The sequence below is a fragment of the Hyperoodon ampullatus genome, assembly GCF_949752795.1.
Source record: "Hyperoodon ampullatus genome assembly, chromosome: 15".
Classification (NCBI taxonomy): Eukaryota; Metazoa; Chordata; class Mammalia; order Artiodactyla; family Ziphiidae; genus Hyperoodon; species Hyperoodon ampullatus.
The window spans coordinates 24,785,405-24,800,697 of NC_136928.1; the positions used below are offsets into that span (position 1 = coordinate 24,785,405).

The window sequence follows — 15,293 nt, forward strand, 5'->3', positions numbered from 1 at the left end:
ATGGACCCACACTATGAAAAATGTTGCACACGTTCTTTAGGAAGAAGGGAAATGACACCAGTTGGAAATGGGAATCTATACAAAGGAATGAGGAGCACTAGAAATGGTAACTACATGGATAAATGCATAAGATTTTTTCCTTACTATTTAAAAATCTTTAAAATAAAACTGACTCTTTAAACAAAAATAGAAATAGTGCAGTTTGGGATTAAAAATGTATATAAAAGTAAATTATGTGGTGGCAGATGCACAGAGGGCGGGAGGGGAGGCCCAGAAGCACCGTGCACATCGTCGAGAGTCTTGAGTCTATTCGTGTGCTGTGTGAGGACATGTAGGTAGGTGACCATAAACTAGAGACGCAGGCAACCACTCAACGTCAAAGCAAAGAGTTTCAGCAAACAGGCTAACAGGTGATAAAATAGAATCACAGAAAATTCCATTAATCCAAAAGAAGGTGTAAAAAGAGGGGAACGGGAGCAAAGTACATGGGTCAGATAGAAAACTTGTAATAAAGTGTAGGTTTACACCTAATCATATAAATAATCACATTAAATACAAATCATCTGAATAGCCTCAAGTAGAATTCAGAGATTGTTACGGAAAAAAAAAAAAAAAAAAGACCCAACCATATGCTGTGAACAGAAAACAGATTTTAATACTTTAAATATAAAACCATAAATCAGTTAAAATTAGAAGGACACACAGTTGATCCCATTATTCGCAGTCTCTATGGATTTATGGTCTTCTGTAAGGTTTCCACGAGCACTGAATTAGTGAATACTGAGCTGTTGCCCCTAAGTGAGATGTGTGCGTCTCACACAGACTACAATCTTAAATACTAAAAACAACCCATCAGGGTAGATTCTATTTTCTTTCTTTTACAAAAGAGAAAATGAGGTTCAGAAGTATTAAGTGACTTGCCTGAGGCTGCCTGACTAACAGGTGACGGACGGAGTCAGGATCCAGACTTATTCAGAATTGATAAACCTCTAGACGGATAAAGAATAAAGAGAGAGACACAAATTATCAATACCATGGATAATAAAACTGACATCACTTCAGATTCTACAGAATGATAAGGGATTATTATTTTAAAAAACTTTATGCCAATAAACTTAACAAATTAGACAAAATGGATATATTTCTTAAAAGACACAAATTGATAAGGTGAACTAAAAAACCTGGATAGACCTCTGTTTATTAAAGAAATTGAATTAGTTTAAAACCTTTCACAAAGAAAACTGCAGGCCTAAGTGGCTGTATTGATGATTTATACCTATTGGTTAAGGAAGGAATTAGAACAATTCTACGGAAACTCTTCCAGAAAATTGAAAAGAAGAGAGAATGCTTCCTAACTCTTTCTGTGAAGCCAGCATTACCCTCATAACAAAACCAGGCAAAGACATTAAAAAGTAAAACTACAGACCAATATCACTCAAAACATAGGTGTAAAAATTCTCAGCAAAATTTTAGCAAGTCAAATACAGCGATAAGTAAAAAGGATAATAAATCATGATCAAGTAGAGTTTATCCCAGGAACTTAAGGTTTGATTAATGTTTGACAGTCAATACAATTCAATGTATTAGCAAACTCAAAAATGAACATAATATCATTTCAGTAGATGTGGAAAAAAATTTTGACAAAATCCAACATAAATTAGAGTAGGATTCAGAACAAAGACGTCATCAAATGACTCAAGCGTTTTGCTGCACTGTGCACGTCTGCACATTAAAACTCTCAGAAAATGAGAAAAGAGAAGTGAGCTTCTCAGCCTGATAAAGGGTATCTGTGAAAACCCACAGCTAACCTCAGACTTAATGGTGAGAAACTAAAAGCTGGTACTTCCCTGGAGGCACAGTGATTAAGAATCCACCTGCCAGTGCAGGGGACACTGGTTTGAGCCCTGGTCTGGGAAGATCTCACATGCCACGGAGAAACTAAGCCCGTGCACCACAACTACTGAAGCCCGCGCACCTAGAGCCTGTGCTCTGCAACAAGTGAAGCCACCGCTCGCCGCAACTAGAGGACGCCCAGGTGCAGCAACCAAGACCCAACACAGCCCAAAATACATAAACTTAATTTTAAAAAACCCCAAAACTGAAAGCTTTCCCCAGGATCAGGGTCAAGGTAGGGATGTCCATTCTTACCAGTTCGACTCAACATTGTGCTGTTAAGTTCTAGCCAGAGCAGTTAGTCAAGGCAGAGGAAGAAGAGGTGTGGAGATGGGAAAGGAAAGATTAAGACCATCTGTGTTTGCAGATGACGTGATCTTGTACACAGAGAACCTTAAGGAATCCACAGTCACACACACTCGGACACAGACAAAGATTTTTTTAGAGACAATGAATTAGTTTCAGCAAGGTTACAGGATATAAGATCAATATACAAAAGTCAGTTTTGTTTCTCTACAGCAGTAATGAATAATTGGAAATTGACATTTAAAAAATGATACCAATTTTAATAGCATCAAAAATATAAATTACTTAGGAATAAATCTGACAAAAGATGAGTAAGACCAGCACAATGAACACTCCAAAATATTGCAAATTAAAGAAGTCTTCAATAAGTAGAGAGGTATACTTTATTCAGGAGTGAGAAAACAGTATCATTAAGGTGTTTATTCGCCGAAAACCGACCTATAGCGTCAATGGAATACCAATCAAGATCTCACCCAACTTTTTGGTAGAAATTGACAATCTGGTTCCCAGATTCATACAGGCATGCAGAGGACCTAGAATAGTCAAAACAACCTTGAAAAGAAAAAGTTGGAAAGCTAACACTGATTTCAAGACGTATTAAAAAGCCACAGTAATCAGTGTGATATTGGTGTGAAGACAAATGGCTAGATTAATAGATACTTTTTCTGAAAACAGAAAAGTGTCCATTAAGTTTGGTGACAGGGGAGTCATAATCTTGTCCAGATACATTTGATGGAATGATGGGGTGAGAAACCGTATTTCAGGAGACAGAAGTGAGTTGAGGACTCCTGGAAGCCTGGAAGAGTGATTCATGTGGAAATCCCACCCCCCTCTGCTCTGAACACAGAGAGGTTGGTTGTTTTTTGATACTCTGGATGTAAACACATGGAACACAAGAGAGTTGATACGCTGGCCTCCTGGGTTCCGGGATGAAGCAGGTGGTGGTGGCTGGCTTTCCCCTCCTGCAGGAGAACACGGACAGGCAGCCCCTGGAGGGCATCATGGATCCAGGCCAGGTGCACTGGTCTAAGGGCTGAGCCCCCTCCTGGGAGTGGTAGTACTGAGCCCCTGCCTGGGATGAGGGAGGGAATGGAGCCCCACTTGGGCTTGGAGCTGAGTCTGGCTCTGGCCTGAGGGCTAGATCTGCACCTTTCCTGCAGGACCAAACTCAAGCCACCCGATTACACCTGGTTCTGAAGGCAGGTCCTGGAGGCCAGGCAGAAGCAGCAACAAAACTGCAGGAGGGGATAAAAGAGAGGAAACAGGGCGAGCCTGCACTCAGTTCGTGGGAAAGTCCTGCCTCACAGAAGCCAGCAGCCTGAAGAACGGGCAGGAGAACCGAAGAAGGCTTTGAAATCGGCATATTTCAGCTCCTCCAAGAGGAAAAAGAAGGAATAATGTCCATCCCACCAAAAGGAAGAAAAAATAGTATTATGAAGAAGAAAAGTAAAATAGCACGTAGATGGATGTGAATCAGAAACCACTGGATAGAACAGAAGCAACTTGAAACTTTGGAAAGGAAACATACTTAAATACGAAACCTCTGTGGGTGACACACGCTCTGCACTGGACACAGCTGAGATGGACTTGGCCACACCGGAAGCCCCGCAGCGGAGCTTGTTCAGAGATGGAGCAGAAGTGAAACAAGAAGAAAGTACACACGGGGTGGATGCCGAGCTCCAGGTGACTTCTAACACGACTTTCGGAAGCAGAGAGCAGGGGCCGGGAGAGAGAATCCTCAAGGATGATCACGGCGGGGTCCCCCAGACGGAAGACGGGCCCTCGTGTGAGTCGGAATCACAGCCACAAACGCAAGCCCGAACTCACCGTAACCGTCAAGCCTCAGAGGACGAGCAGACACCAAACACAGGCCCGTCAGAGAGTCGAGTGAAAAGGAAGGAAGGGCCATGGGGACACTGTTCCGAGCACCTAGGGGTCAAGGCAGCAGGAAAGGAGCTGCCGGTAGAGAGGAGGGGGTATGGGAGGAGGGCCTCGGGCTCATTAGTCAGTTGTAGGAGGGGCGGAGTCGAGGACAGGAGAGACGGGGTGCGGGAGGCATCAGTGAGGGTGAAGGGTCGCCCCGTGGGACCCTGCACCCTGGAGGCTGAGGGGCCAGGTCTGGACAGAGGTTGCCCTGACGCTGGGGGAGCCTCCAGTGTTCGTTCCATCCATGAAGTGGGAAGTGATAGCCTGAGAGTAAGGACAGAGTGGACGATAAGGTAGGCCACTTACTCATTCACCTGCTCTCTTTAAAGCACCACTGGACCTTGGTCCAGGGAGGCAGAGTGGACCCGTGCAGGGTAGCGGAATCTGGGGGCTCCAGAGCTACTGAAACAGTGGGGTAGAGAGGAGAGGAGGGGCAGAGACTGGGAGTAACGGCATGTCCACGCTCGTCCTCAAGCAGCCCACATCTGCTCTGACGTCGCTGACCAGCAGGCCCAGCAGGGCAACAGGTCAGCCGCGTGTGTCTGGGTCCCACCAGGTGGGTGAGGTTGAGGGTGAATTGTACCAAAGGCCCTGGATTCCAACCCTGCCACCAGTCTGTGTTGTGAGCCATGCCTCTCTCTCATGGAGTGTTGTTTTCTTCTCCAGCCGTTCAGTTCTGGGAAATCTGTAGAGATGTCTTAGCCAGGGTTCTCCTTTCTCAAAGACTCGTTCATTCCGAACGAATTTTATTAAGCACGTACTACGTGCCAGGCACTGTTCCGGCTGTTTGGAACACGTTAGTGAATTAGACACGAAAGTCCCACCCGTGGAGCTTACGCTGGAGTGGGGAGACCGATGGTGAAACATCGGTCTGTGGATCCTCACACAACCGCCCCTGCTCGGCCAGCTGGAGCAGCGGGCGTGGCGGCTGAGGGCTGGGTGGAGGCCGACAGGGGCCTCACTGTCCACAGAGGCCCTCTCACGTGCAGCGGAGCCCGGCAGCCCAGGGCCTCCCCGGGCCTCTTCTGGGCTCCTGCACGGGCTTCAGGTCTACGAAGGGCCGAACAGGGTGGTTCTGAAACCCTCCCGAGCATACTGGTTCCTTACAGCCTAGAACACCAGTTCATAGACGGGAAAAACTGGGAAGGGCCTCGTCTGCGGCAGCCTCAGAGGCCGCCTCCCGGCTCCTGGTGCGGCGGGGGCCGTCGGCTGCCCAGAGGCCTCCTTGCCCCGCCTGCAGCTGCGGCTGGGGCTGGAGACTCAGGAGAGGCACGGGCGGGAGGGCGGGCCGTGGCCCCCACGCTGCCGGCTGCACACTCACCTCCCCCTGCTCTCTCCGCCCCTCTCTCCCAGCTGCCCACCCGGCCCAGGCACAGGGCCGGCCCACCGCCGCGGTGTCGCCCCTGCGCGCCCAGAGCCTGCCCGCCGTCGGGTCCCCGCAGCACAGCCCCTGGCCAGCCATCCCGCTCACGTCGGCAGCCTCGGCCGTCACTCCTCCCAACGTCAGCGCCGTCCACCTCCACGGGGAGGCCGGAGCGGGCCCTGCCGGCGGCTGGTCGGCACCCAGCCCCACCAGTGCAGGAAGTAGACCCGACGAGAGGAGAAGCGAAAGGGTAAGTGGCCCACCCTGGGCGGCCCAGGCCCGGCTGGTTGTTGTCTCTCTTGGGCATCAAACGCCAATCCCGTTTTGTAAATTAAGGCTCGTGTGCGGGCACCAGGCGCGTGACACAGAGGGAGGCTGAGCCAGCAAAGTGGTGGCGCTCCAGTGGCCACAGGTTCAGGGAGGGATGACCGGAGCCCAGCTGGTTTTCTCACACATGAGAAAAAGTGCTCCCTCAAGATGCTTCGTTCCTCCTGTTGCAAAGTCATTGTAAGCTACTCACTTTGCTGGGATTAGACACCTTCTGCCAAGTGCCAGGATCTCTAAAGACAAATCCACGGATCTACACACGTGCTGTGTGAGCAGGGCCTTCTCCCTCAACGTGCCGTCCTCATGCCGTGCACAACCCGCTCAGCCACGGGGCAGCAGCCAGAGGAGGAGGCCAGCCTCCTAGTGGGTGTGGATGGCATTTCAGCTCTTCTTTAACAGTGAAGGAAGTTGGGCTGATTTCAGAAAGAAATCCGAGTCCAGGGAGCTTGCCTCAGTTGCCACGAGCTAGACATCAGGTGAGCCACCACGAGAGTCCAGATTTCTAAGTCCATGCTGTCCGATGAAACCATAATTCAAGCCACATATGTAACTTATAATCTTCCAATAAGTCACATTTTTGAAAGTTAAAACAATTTAAAAATAAGATAAAACATGGAATTCATTTTAATGGTATAATCTATTAGACCCAATATCCAGAAACATTGTCATTTCAACATGTGACCTGTATAAAAAAATTGTTGGTGAGCTGTTTTACCTTTTTCACATTCAAAGCCAATGAGACGTGTCGGGTGGTCAGGCCTCCGCGCTGCCTGGGCTGTGCTGGAGAGTGGGCTGGGTCTCTGGCAGGGGCCACTCCCTTTATTGGCCTTGCTCTGGAAGCGGCTTGTTCTCACTCTCTCTTGGCTTTGCCACAGTCTGTGGATGTTTTCAAACCTTTCACTGTAAAGCCAACCTTTGATTAGAGTGTGCACCTCGACCTAGACGGCAGCCTCTCCTCTCCCTCGGGGACGGTACCCAATCCAGATGGCTCAGGCTGTCTGCTTGGGACCCCAGAGGCACACCCACCCCTCACCACCCCGTGCTCTCGGGGCCCAGGCACCTCGCAGAGATGCTCAGGCTTCCTCACCGCCTGTCCCCTGGTCCAGAGGGATGCTCTCCCCATGCTCCCTGGAGAGGGAGGGGCCTCCGTCTCGGCCATGACGACTGCCTCCTCCTGAGACCGGCAGGTGCCTGGGCATGAAAGGACTCCTTGCTCTGTGTTTTGCATCCACGTCTGCTTGAAGATCACCCGTCGTGGTCCACTCCTTCCACCTTGCTGCCAGGGCGGGAGACGTAGCCGGGTCTCCCCAGGAGGGCGGGTGGTCCCACCCTCTCACTTGGATGACCTTCCTGGAAGACAAGCTCCCTGGGATCTCTGACTCAGAAAGGGAAGAGCCGTGGTAGCTCCGTGACCGATTCTGGTTCTTGGCCGCAAGTTCCCCCCTTCTAGTTTGTGAAAGAGACGGGGCTGCTGCCTGAGCGGGGTCGGGTGTTTGGGGGCCTCGTGGGGAATGATACCCCTCCGCCCTCCTCCGTGGTTGCTGGCTCCGCTCTTAGGGGCACTTGGCTTCGCTCGAGGCCCACGCTCTGCCAGCAGCTCCCGCCTAACGAGGAACGGCCGCGTCACCTCAGCTCAGGTGGCTCCGGGTCGGCCAGGCAGCAGCCCGTGCCAGCCGAGCTGGGGGTGTGGGGTTCCCGCTGCACTCTTCGGCAGAGGTGACGTGGATCTGGTGGCAGGAAGTGGGCTGGTGTCCTCAGGTGTAGCTGTGACCGGCAGCGTCAAAGCCGGGAGACAAGCACGTCGTCTGTGTGGCTTGCTTTTCTCACCTCTCAGACACAGCGAGAAGAAGCACTGGCCTGAAAAGGCACCTGTGGGTGTTTTCCCTCCTGTACCCCCAGGTGAATTTTTCCCAATTTAGAGTGAAGCGCAAAGTGCTGCAGCTGCCGTTTCTGGCAGCAGGGCTGGCGGTGGCCGTTGGAGGGAAGCCGGGGCAAGCTGGGCGCCAGGGGCCTGCCCGCGGGGCCCTGGGCTGACCCTGCCCCGAGACCAGAGCCGCAGATTTCACCTACTGAGAGCGCGGCGGGCTGCTTCCCGTCTGTCCCTGGGTGAGCCCATCGTAGATGTACACATGTTTAGTTACGGCAAAAGGCTTTTTTAAGGTAATTGGCAGTATTCTCCAGGCTGTTTCTGTTACTGAATTTTCCTCAGGAAAAGGCAGTGAGCTCCACCTGCACCATCCGCAGAGACCTGAACCTCAGCGCCCGCGTTCCCAGTGCTGAGCTCCGCTGAAATTCCATCCGGCCCTCCGAGCGCAGCGGCCCTGCGTGTGGAGGTGCTGCTGGGGGTCCCTGGCAGGCGGGCGTCGCTAGCTATGCCCCTGGGGGTCGGGCCTGTCAGTGCTGCTCTAGGCGGGCCCTGCACGTGGGCACTGCTCGGCCCCGGGGGGTAGGGGTCAGAGAGACTCACTTGCTCGCAGGAGGGCCCTGAGCCGGCATGTGCGCCCCCCAGCCGCTCTCCCAGCGCTCGCGCCCCGCCCCGCCGGCCTGGTCGCACCCCGCTGCCTGCAGGGCCTGCCCTGCGGCCGGGCCGCCGGCACAGAGCAGCTCCAGGGGCTGCAGTGAGCCCATGACCACAGCCCTGCAGCCCACAGGGATGAGGACCGGGAATGCAGGGCGGAGTGTGGAGCCGGGGTGGGGGTGGGGGTGGCCTGGGTGGGCTGGTTCTGATCCAGCACTGCAGACTCTCCCAGAACCTGGATCCCTTGGCCCGACCAGGCATCTGTTCTGCTTGGGGATGGGTCTGCCTAGGGTGGCCCTGGATGGAAGGGGCCAGTGCCTCCGAGGAGACCTGGAAGTACATGTACTTCGAAGCTGCCAGTCTGAAGCAGACCCTCGGGACAGCTGTCAGTGCGGGATCCCCCAGCCCCCAGGGTGGAAACATTAGAGGCCCCAGGGCGTGGGGAAGGCCCCGGGAGTGGAGACGGAGATTTCGTCTTGGGAAAGTGCAGCAGGTGGGGGTCATATCTTCCCGTTGAAGGACTTGGATCTAGTGCTTCTGAAGGAGGGATCCTACTTTTGGGGTCATCTTTGTGGCACCCAGAAATTGCAGAGTAGGAACCAAATCTTGGAAGCCTTTTAAGAAGGTGCTCTGTAGGATTTCAGTTAACCCTTTTGCACTTAGAAAATCTATTTTGTGCTTGAAACAACTACCAGATTTCACCTCTCATGTCCCTCAGCGGCTGTTTCCTGTCTTTGAGGTTTTATGAGCACATTAGCACCAGGTGGTGGGGATCCTTATCCCTCAGGGTGATTCCAGGGAAAGTCATCAGAAAGGGCCCTCAGGAAGGTGGAAGCAGATCCCGGTCGCCCTGCAGCCGAGAGCATCTAGCGCTAGAGCCCTCCTGGCTGGCCAGCTGGACATCACTCCCCATTCGCTTGTCTGTCACATGGCAGGCGCCAGACCAGGCAGAGCTCTGGGCACTGGGCCAACGGCGAGGGGACAGGCGGAGTCCAGGACAGGGACGTGGACTGGTCGACAGGCCTGAGGACGGGGAGCAGGGGCACCTTGGGACTGGGAGGCCTCCTGGGAGCTGTAGGCCGAGCAAAGGCCAGAGGAGGTGGCCTGAAGGTGGGGAACCCCAGAGCCACTGGGGGGCTTCAGGCGGCTCAGGTCAGTGCGGCTGCCCGGCGGGGCATGGTGGGGCCAGGCGGGGGGATGGTGGGGCCAGGCCTGACCAGGGACCCTCACCGCACCCTCCGCCCCTGCGTCCTCGCCTTCCTGCTGACCTCCTGCTGGAGCCTGACTCTGGCAGTGCTCTCCGTGGCACCAGCGTGCTGAGGGTCTTCCTTGTGGCCCCAAGTTAGAAACAACCCATCATGCATTACGAAACCAGCGTAGTGGGTTTGGACCAGCGTGCTTTTAGACAGAGTAGGACATGCAGCAGGAGGTCAGCAGATCCAGCACACAGGAGGGGTCTGCGTATTTGGGGGCATCTGTTGTTTTGTGCTCAGTCCTGATTTAAAACTTACTTCAGAGTGTCTCAGGGCTCTGACTGGTAGATCCTGGAGGGTGCTGAGTGCATAGAAGGCCTGGTGACATTTGTTGACTGACGAGTGTCAGCAAAACTGCTGCCAGGAGAGTTTCACTCATGTGACTTGTGGGAAATTCTTTACTTTATGGGCCAGAAGAAAGTTAACTTTCTGCTGATGGATGAGCGAGTTTCTGTTTCGCAAAGTAATAGCATATTGGAACTGGAAAGAGCCTCTAAAGCTGTTTGCATTAAAATGTTCATTTTTGGTGATCCTCCTGAGGCTCAGAGGTGCTGGCAGTTGCCTAGGGTCACAGAGCATTGGCAGTGGAGCCAGCCTAACTCTGGTCTCAGTGCCGTCTGGGATCCAGGGTGCTGACTTCGGTGGCCTCCCCATCCCCATAGGGCCGTGACCTCCGGTGATTTTGGTTCATCCAGGAGTTGAGGGGTGGGAAGTCCAGGGTAACTGCTGGCAGGAGGCCCTGAGGTCAGCCCAGGAAAGGGGACTGTGAGCTGGGGTGTCTGCCTTCTGGTTCCGCACGACTCGAGTGCAGCTGTAGGGGGCCCCGCAGTAGTAAACCGCTCAACCGAGCCCACTCACAAGGTGTGGCCTTTGTGGCTAAGTCTCTGGGGGACGGGTTTGGGCTGACAGCCAGGACAGTAGCAGGCGGGCCTGCCTGCCGTCGGGAGCTCGTGGAAATGGGTGTGCAGGGGAACGGTCCTTTATTAACCACACCCCCCGATTAAAAGTGTGTGTATATACCATAGGAGGGTTACAATGATACATTTAGTGGAAACTCAGGAATGTGCAATCTGAAGAAATCTTGAAGGTGAAGCTCTTAGAACAACCAGGCAGCTTTTCCTAAAGCGAAGAACCACTGGTTTGTGAATTTGTTTCCCCCACTGAGCCTCACTGCACTAAGCAAGCCGTTTCCTGTGCTGTTTCTATCATGTGGACTGGGAGGGGGTTGCCATCGCTCTGTAACCAGTGTATCAGTCGCTGCCAGCGTGTTTCCAGCTTTGAGACAGGCAGTGCCTTCCCGCATCATCACCAGCGGAGGTGGGGAGGCGTCCTGCAGACCTTAAACCCGGGGGGAGTGAGCTGGGTCTGACCACACCAGGACTGTAGTCCACTGCAGGCCCCGTCCTCACACTGATCTCCTGGGGGAAGACAGGCCCAAACACGGGGAGACCCGCGATCAGTGCTGCACCTCAGGTGTGGCTGCAGTGGAATCAGATTACACGTGAAGCTCCGCTGAGCCCACGGCCCAGGTGGCACGTTCTCAAGGGCTTTGGGAACCCCGTCCACTTCATGAATGAGTCGCTGAGAAGTCTGGCAGTCATCCGGTCAGCTGTGGTCAATGGAAGCCTGCGCCCTCCCGGGGACACACGTGCTGGGCAGCCTGCACTGGCGCTGGGGTTGGCGCCCTGGCAGGGCGGAGGGCCCTTTGCTGAATGCCCTGGGCCGCTGGAGCCCCGGAGACTTCAGGCCTTCCCCTCAACTCCCTGTGGCTGGACTGCCCTCTGTGGGAGGAGGAGAGCTGGCATGTGGTGGATGAGTCATCTTCAGGCAGAAAATGAGCCCATCCTGAAAGCACAGATTCCCAGCTGTCAAAACAGCGACATCAGAGGTTTTACAGGCAGCTTATTTTTGGAGGGGATATGCCACTGGAGCGTCCCTCCCTGTGACAAGGGCACAGGCCCTGAGTGGGACAGGACGGGGCCTCCTGGGTCAGCAGAGAGCTCAGAGGCAGCCTGGAACCTTCTCCTTTGCTCTCTCCCAGGAAGGCCTGGCCACCCCCAGTTCTCCTTTTACTGCCCCTGGCCTTTGTCCTGGGCTGAGACTCAATCCAGCTACTTCTGGGTCTCAGCTTGGTGGGGTGCTGGTGAGCCCTTCCCGGCACAGATGTGCACATGAGGGTCCAAGGTCAGGCAGCTAGTAACCACGGGGGGTAAAGCCAGGCCCTGTTGCCCAGTGAGGGCCCACACTCTCTCCTCGGCCCTGATGGGCAGCTTCTCCTGCTGGGTGCCCAGATGTTCAGGGTACAGCGGGGGATGGGGGAGGAAGCAGGAGCCGAAACGACTACAGAACGGGTGAGACCTGAATTTGGAGAAAGAAGACACAAATGGATGAATGAGTATGGAGGTGAGGCTGGGACGAGGCAGCCTGCTGTGAGGCCTCGGGAGAGCTTCCTCTGCTGTGCTTTCCCCATCAGTAAGATGGCACGATGGCATCTCCCGCCCTGGGGTTTGGAGGGAGGAAGTGAGTTGATCTCATACATGCTTCACACGGGTATTTGGACAAAACTATTAGAGATCATTCTTAGGGATGTGGTAGTTCATTGAAGGCCAGATCCCATAAGAATTGTGGGGTAGATACAGATGTAAAATTTGTATCCCCAGAGCTTCTAAGGAAAAATTAAAAGGGGATTTGATTTTGCAGTTTCAGAAAAAGGACACTTGATGTTGCCAAATTGAGACACGTAGGCTACTCGAGATGCAGCCAGGTTAGTTGGCATTCTGTTTGTGAAATGGTACATGTTCATCTCCTCACCGGAGGCTCCATTTCCTTTGTCCACCAAGAAACATGGGTAGAAAGGTTTTTTTTTAAGTTGTCAGTTTCACACCTGACATTTAGCATGAAGGATGGATGGCGCCCAAGAAAACTATTCCAGTCAGAAGTTGGGTTTCTGCTGCAAAACAATAAACCAAAATTCATTTTTAAAATAGCAATAAACTCTAGAAATGGAAAAGAATTTGTGAATCACCTGTAATAGCCCTTCTGTAGCTCTCCCCAGAGGGCAGAAGTTACTGTAACTAATCAGGATGGGGGTGGATTTCACACCTGGACACCCAGGGCAGCCACGAGAGCTCGCTGGTGGTGTGTAAGGTGGACGTCCAGTGTGTCCGAGTGGCCACGGGTGATCCCATCTCAGGTTGGATTCTCTTGTGCAGAATTCTACCACTGGTGCCGCCTTCCGTGATCACTGTGTCCTCATAAAGACGTGGGAGATTTTTTTCCAGTCTCTCATGCAAATGAAGTCAGCTCTAGAGCGCAGGCTCAGTAGTTGTGGTACACAGGCTTAGTTGCTCCGCAGCATGTGGAATCTTCCCGGACCAGGGCTTGAACCCGTGTCCCCTGTATTGGCAGGCAGATTCTTAACCACTGCGCCACCAGGGAAGTCCTCACGTCCTCACTTTTTATCACCTTAAACAAATCCTAAAGATTTCAGTTTGTTTAATACTAAGATGGGCATAACATCTTCTGCTAACTACTAAAAAATTAATTATTGGTTTGTTCAGTCAGAGTTCTGCAGAGAAGCAGAGCCAATAGGAGAGAGGGGTGCAGGTGGAAACACTCATCTGAGGGCCTGGCTCTCACGACGATCGGGGAGGCTGGAACTTGAGACCTCGGGGCTGACAGGCTGGGACGCAGGCTGGAGTTGACACGCCGTCTCCAGGCAGAAGGTCTTCCCTAGGAAACCTCGCTTGCCCTCCAGGCCCTCGACCGCTGACACCGGCCACCCACACCATCGAGGCTCACGCTCTGAGGCGCCCCCTTCCCTGGTTGTGGGAGTGAACCACGTCTGCGATGTGCCTTCCCCACAGCATCCAGACGAGCGGTTAACCGCTGGCCGTATAGCCTGGCCAAGCTGCTGCGCAGACTGACCGTCGCAGTCCACCCTCGTCAGCTTGGCACCCGGGCCCAACTCTGTGACCCAGCCTTGTCTGCACATAAAGTCAGCGGTGGAGCTCGCTTCTGCTGACATGCGTGAGACCGCTGTGCCGTGAGCCACTGAAACGCGCCACCCTCCCCAGGGAGGACGCCAAGTCCTCCGTGATGCTCGCGCTTCTCCTTGGTGTCCTGTAACTGAAACACTGCACTGTAAAGTCAGCACCGCTGGTGTTCCATCATGAGGAATGGGAGAGTGAAGAAACAAGGATATCTTACAGGTGCACCTACACACACAGCCACATTCCTAACAGAACGAGGAGGAAACCGTCATGCCGACTACAGCCCTGGTCTCTGTATCCATCTTCTCCCCCACGCTCTCCGTCTCCCCTTCGCCTTCAGCAGGCAGCTTGGCTGCTGTGCTTCCAACCTGGTGGTGACTCAGGGCTCCGTTCCTGAAGGGTCTGGCCCGTCAACCATCCTGCCTGGCTGGAGAAACAACGGCTGTCGCGCTTTGTTTCCCACTGACCTTGAGCACAGGGCGTGGTGACACTGAGACACCCTGTGGGGTCTCCTGGATCCAGACTCGTGGGTCCTGTAACCAGATCTTCAAAAGGCCGCTCCACCTCTCTGTCAGGCTGGCTTCTTCTGGACCGTAAGGAGCACGGTGAGACTGGAGACTTCCACGAGCAGGGGCCCACCGACACGCTTCGTTTTCTGTGGAGTGCGTTCTTTGATCAGAAGCACTGCATGCAGGGAAGGCAGCTCCATATCCAGAATGAGTGGCTATTTCGGTGGGAACTAAACGCTGCCCCTCCGTGGTGGAAGTGGTCCAGTGAAACCAGCCTGCCGCCAGGGAGCTGGCTGACCACCCAGAGGATGGGCTGTGGCAGGGGCTCAGTACTGGCCTCTGCTGCTGGCAGACAGGGCACTTGGCAGTGGCCACAGCCGGGGAGGCCTTGGTGAGTGGACGCCCATGATACTGAGCCTGTACGTCATCTCCATCCCTGCTGCCACGGCCACCTTGACAGGACTGGCTGTGGAAAGAGGCTGACTGGTGTCCACAGGACGGGTCATGGAAACCCTTCCCTGCCAAGGTCACCCTTGTGAGCGTCCACCTGGGACACAAATGTATCTCTGTATTTTCTGCCCATTCAGAGAGGTCTGTCCACAAACCACTTTCCCACCCCTCCTTGTCACCAATTTTCCACCATGTTCCTTCCAAGTCCCTGAGGGTCCAGCCAAACCACTGGCCGCAGCCTGTGACTCAGTGTATAATCACACAATCCAGCCATTCGAAGCGCACAACCAGATGCATGGCCTGAAGTCCTGTCCCCTGGGAGGGCTGCCCTTCACCTTGTCCTTCAGGGACGTCCCAGAAGGGACTGTCAAGCTGCAGCTGTCCACTTTCAAGGGCTGCCCACATACCGTGCAGAACCAGCTGTAAACCGGCCCGAGGCTTCACTTCCTCTGTTACTGATTGTAGGGAAGGAACTTCCCCAGGAGGCTAGGTTCAGGCTGGGAGAGAAGGCAGTGTAGCAGGGGTGGGGACCGTGGGCCCTTGGGCCACTTCTTCATGTGACTTCCTTGTGCCCTCAGGGCCTGCTTGGGCCTGATCACATATTTATCACTTCCATCTGGTGGTAAAGAGCTGCTGTGCACATCCAAGTTTATGGCCTTGTGGGTCAGGTAACAGCCAGTTCATGATGGGCAGCTTGGTCACATGGTACCGTGGTGACCCGTGGTCAAGCGTCCAGTCTCTGCTAAGGCCCAGTAG

At 53.7% G+C, this 15,293-nt stretch overlaps 1 protein-coding gene across 1 annotated transcript in view; it reads left to right on the forward strand.

Annotated features, from left to right (window-relative positions):
* SH3RF3 (SH3 domain containing ring finger 3) overlaps window positions 1–15,293 on the forward strand; it is a gene marked incomplete at both ends in the record, with an annotated part of 210,206 nt that overhangs the window by 163,242 nt on the left and 31,671 nt on the right. Inside the window, one exon of the mRNA XM_079721489.1 lies at window positions 5,479–5,738. Within this exon, the coding sequence (XP_079577615.1) occupies window positions 5,479–5,738 (260 nt within the window). The remainder of the gene's footprint in view (window positions 1–5,478; window positions 5,739–15,293) is intronic.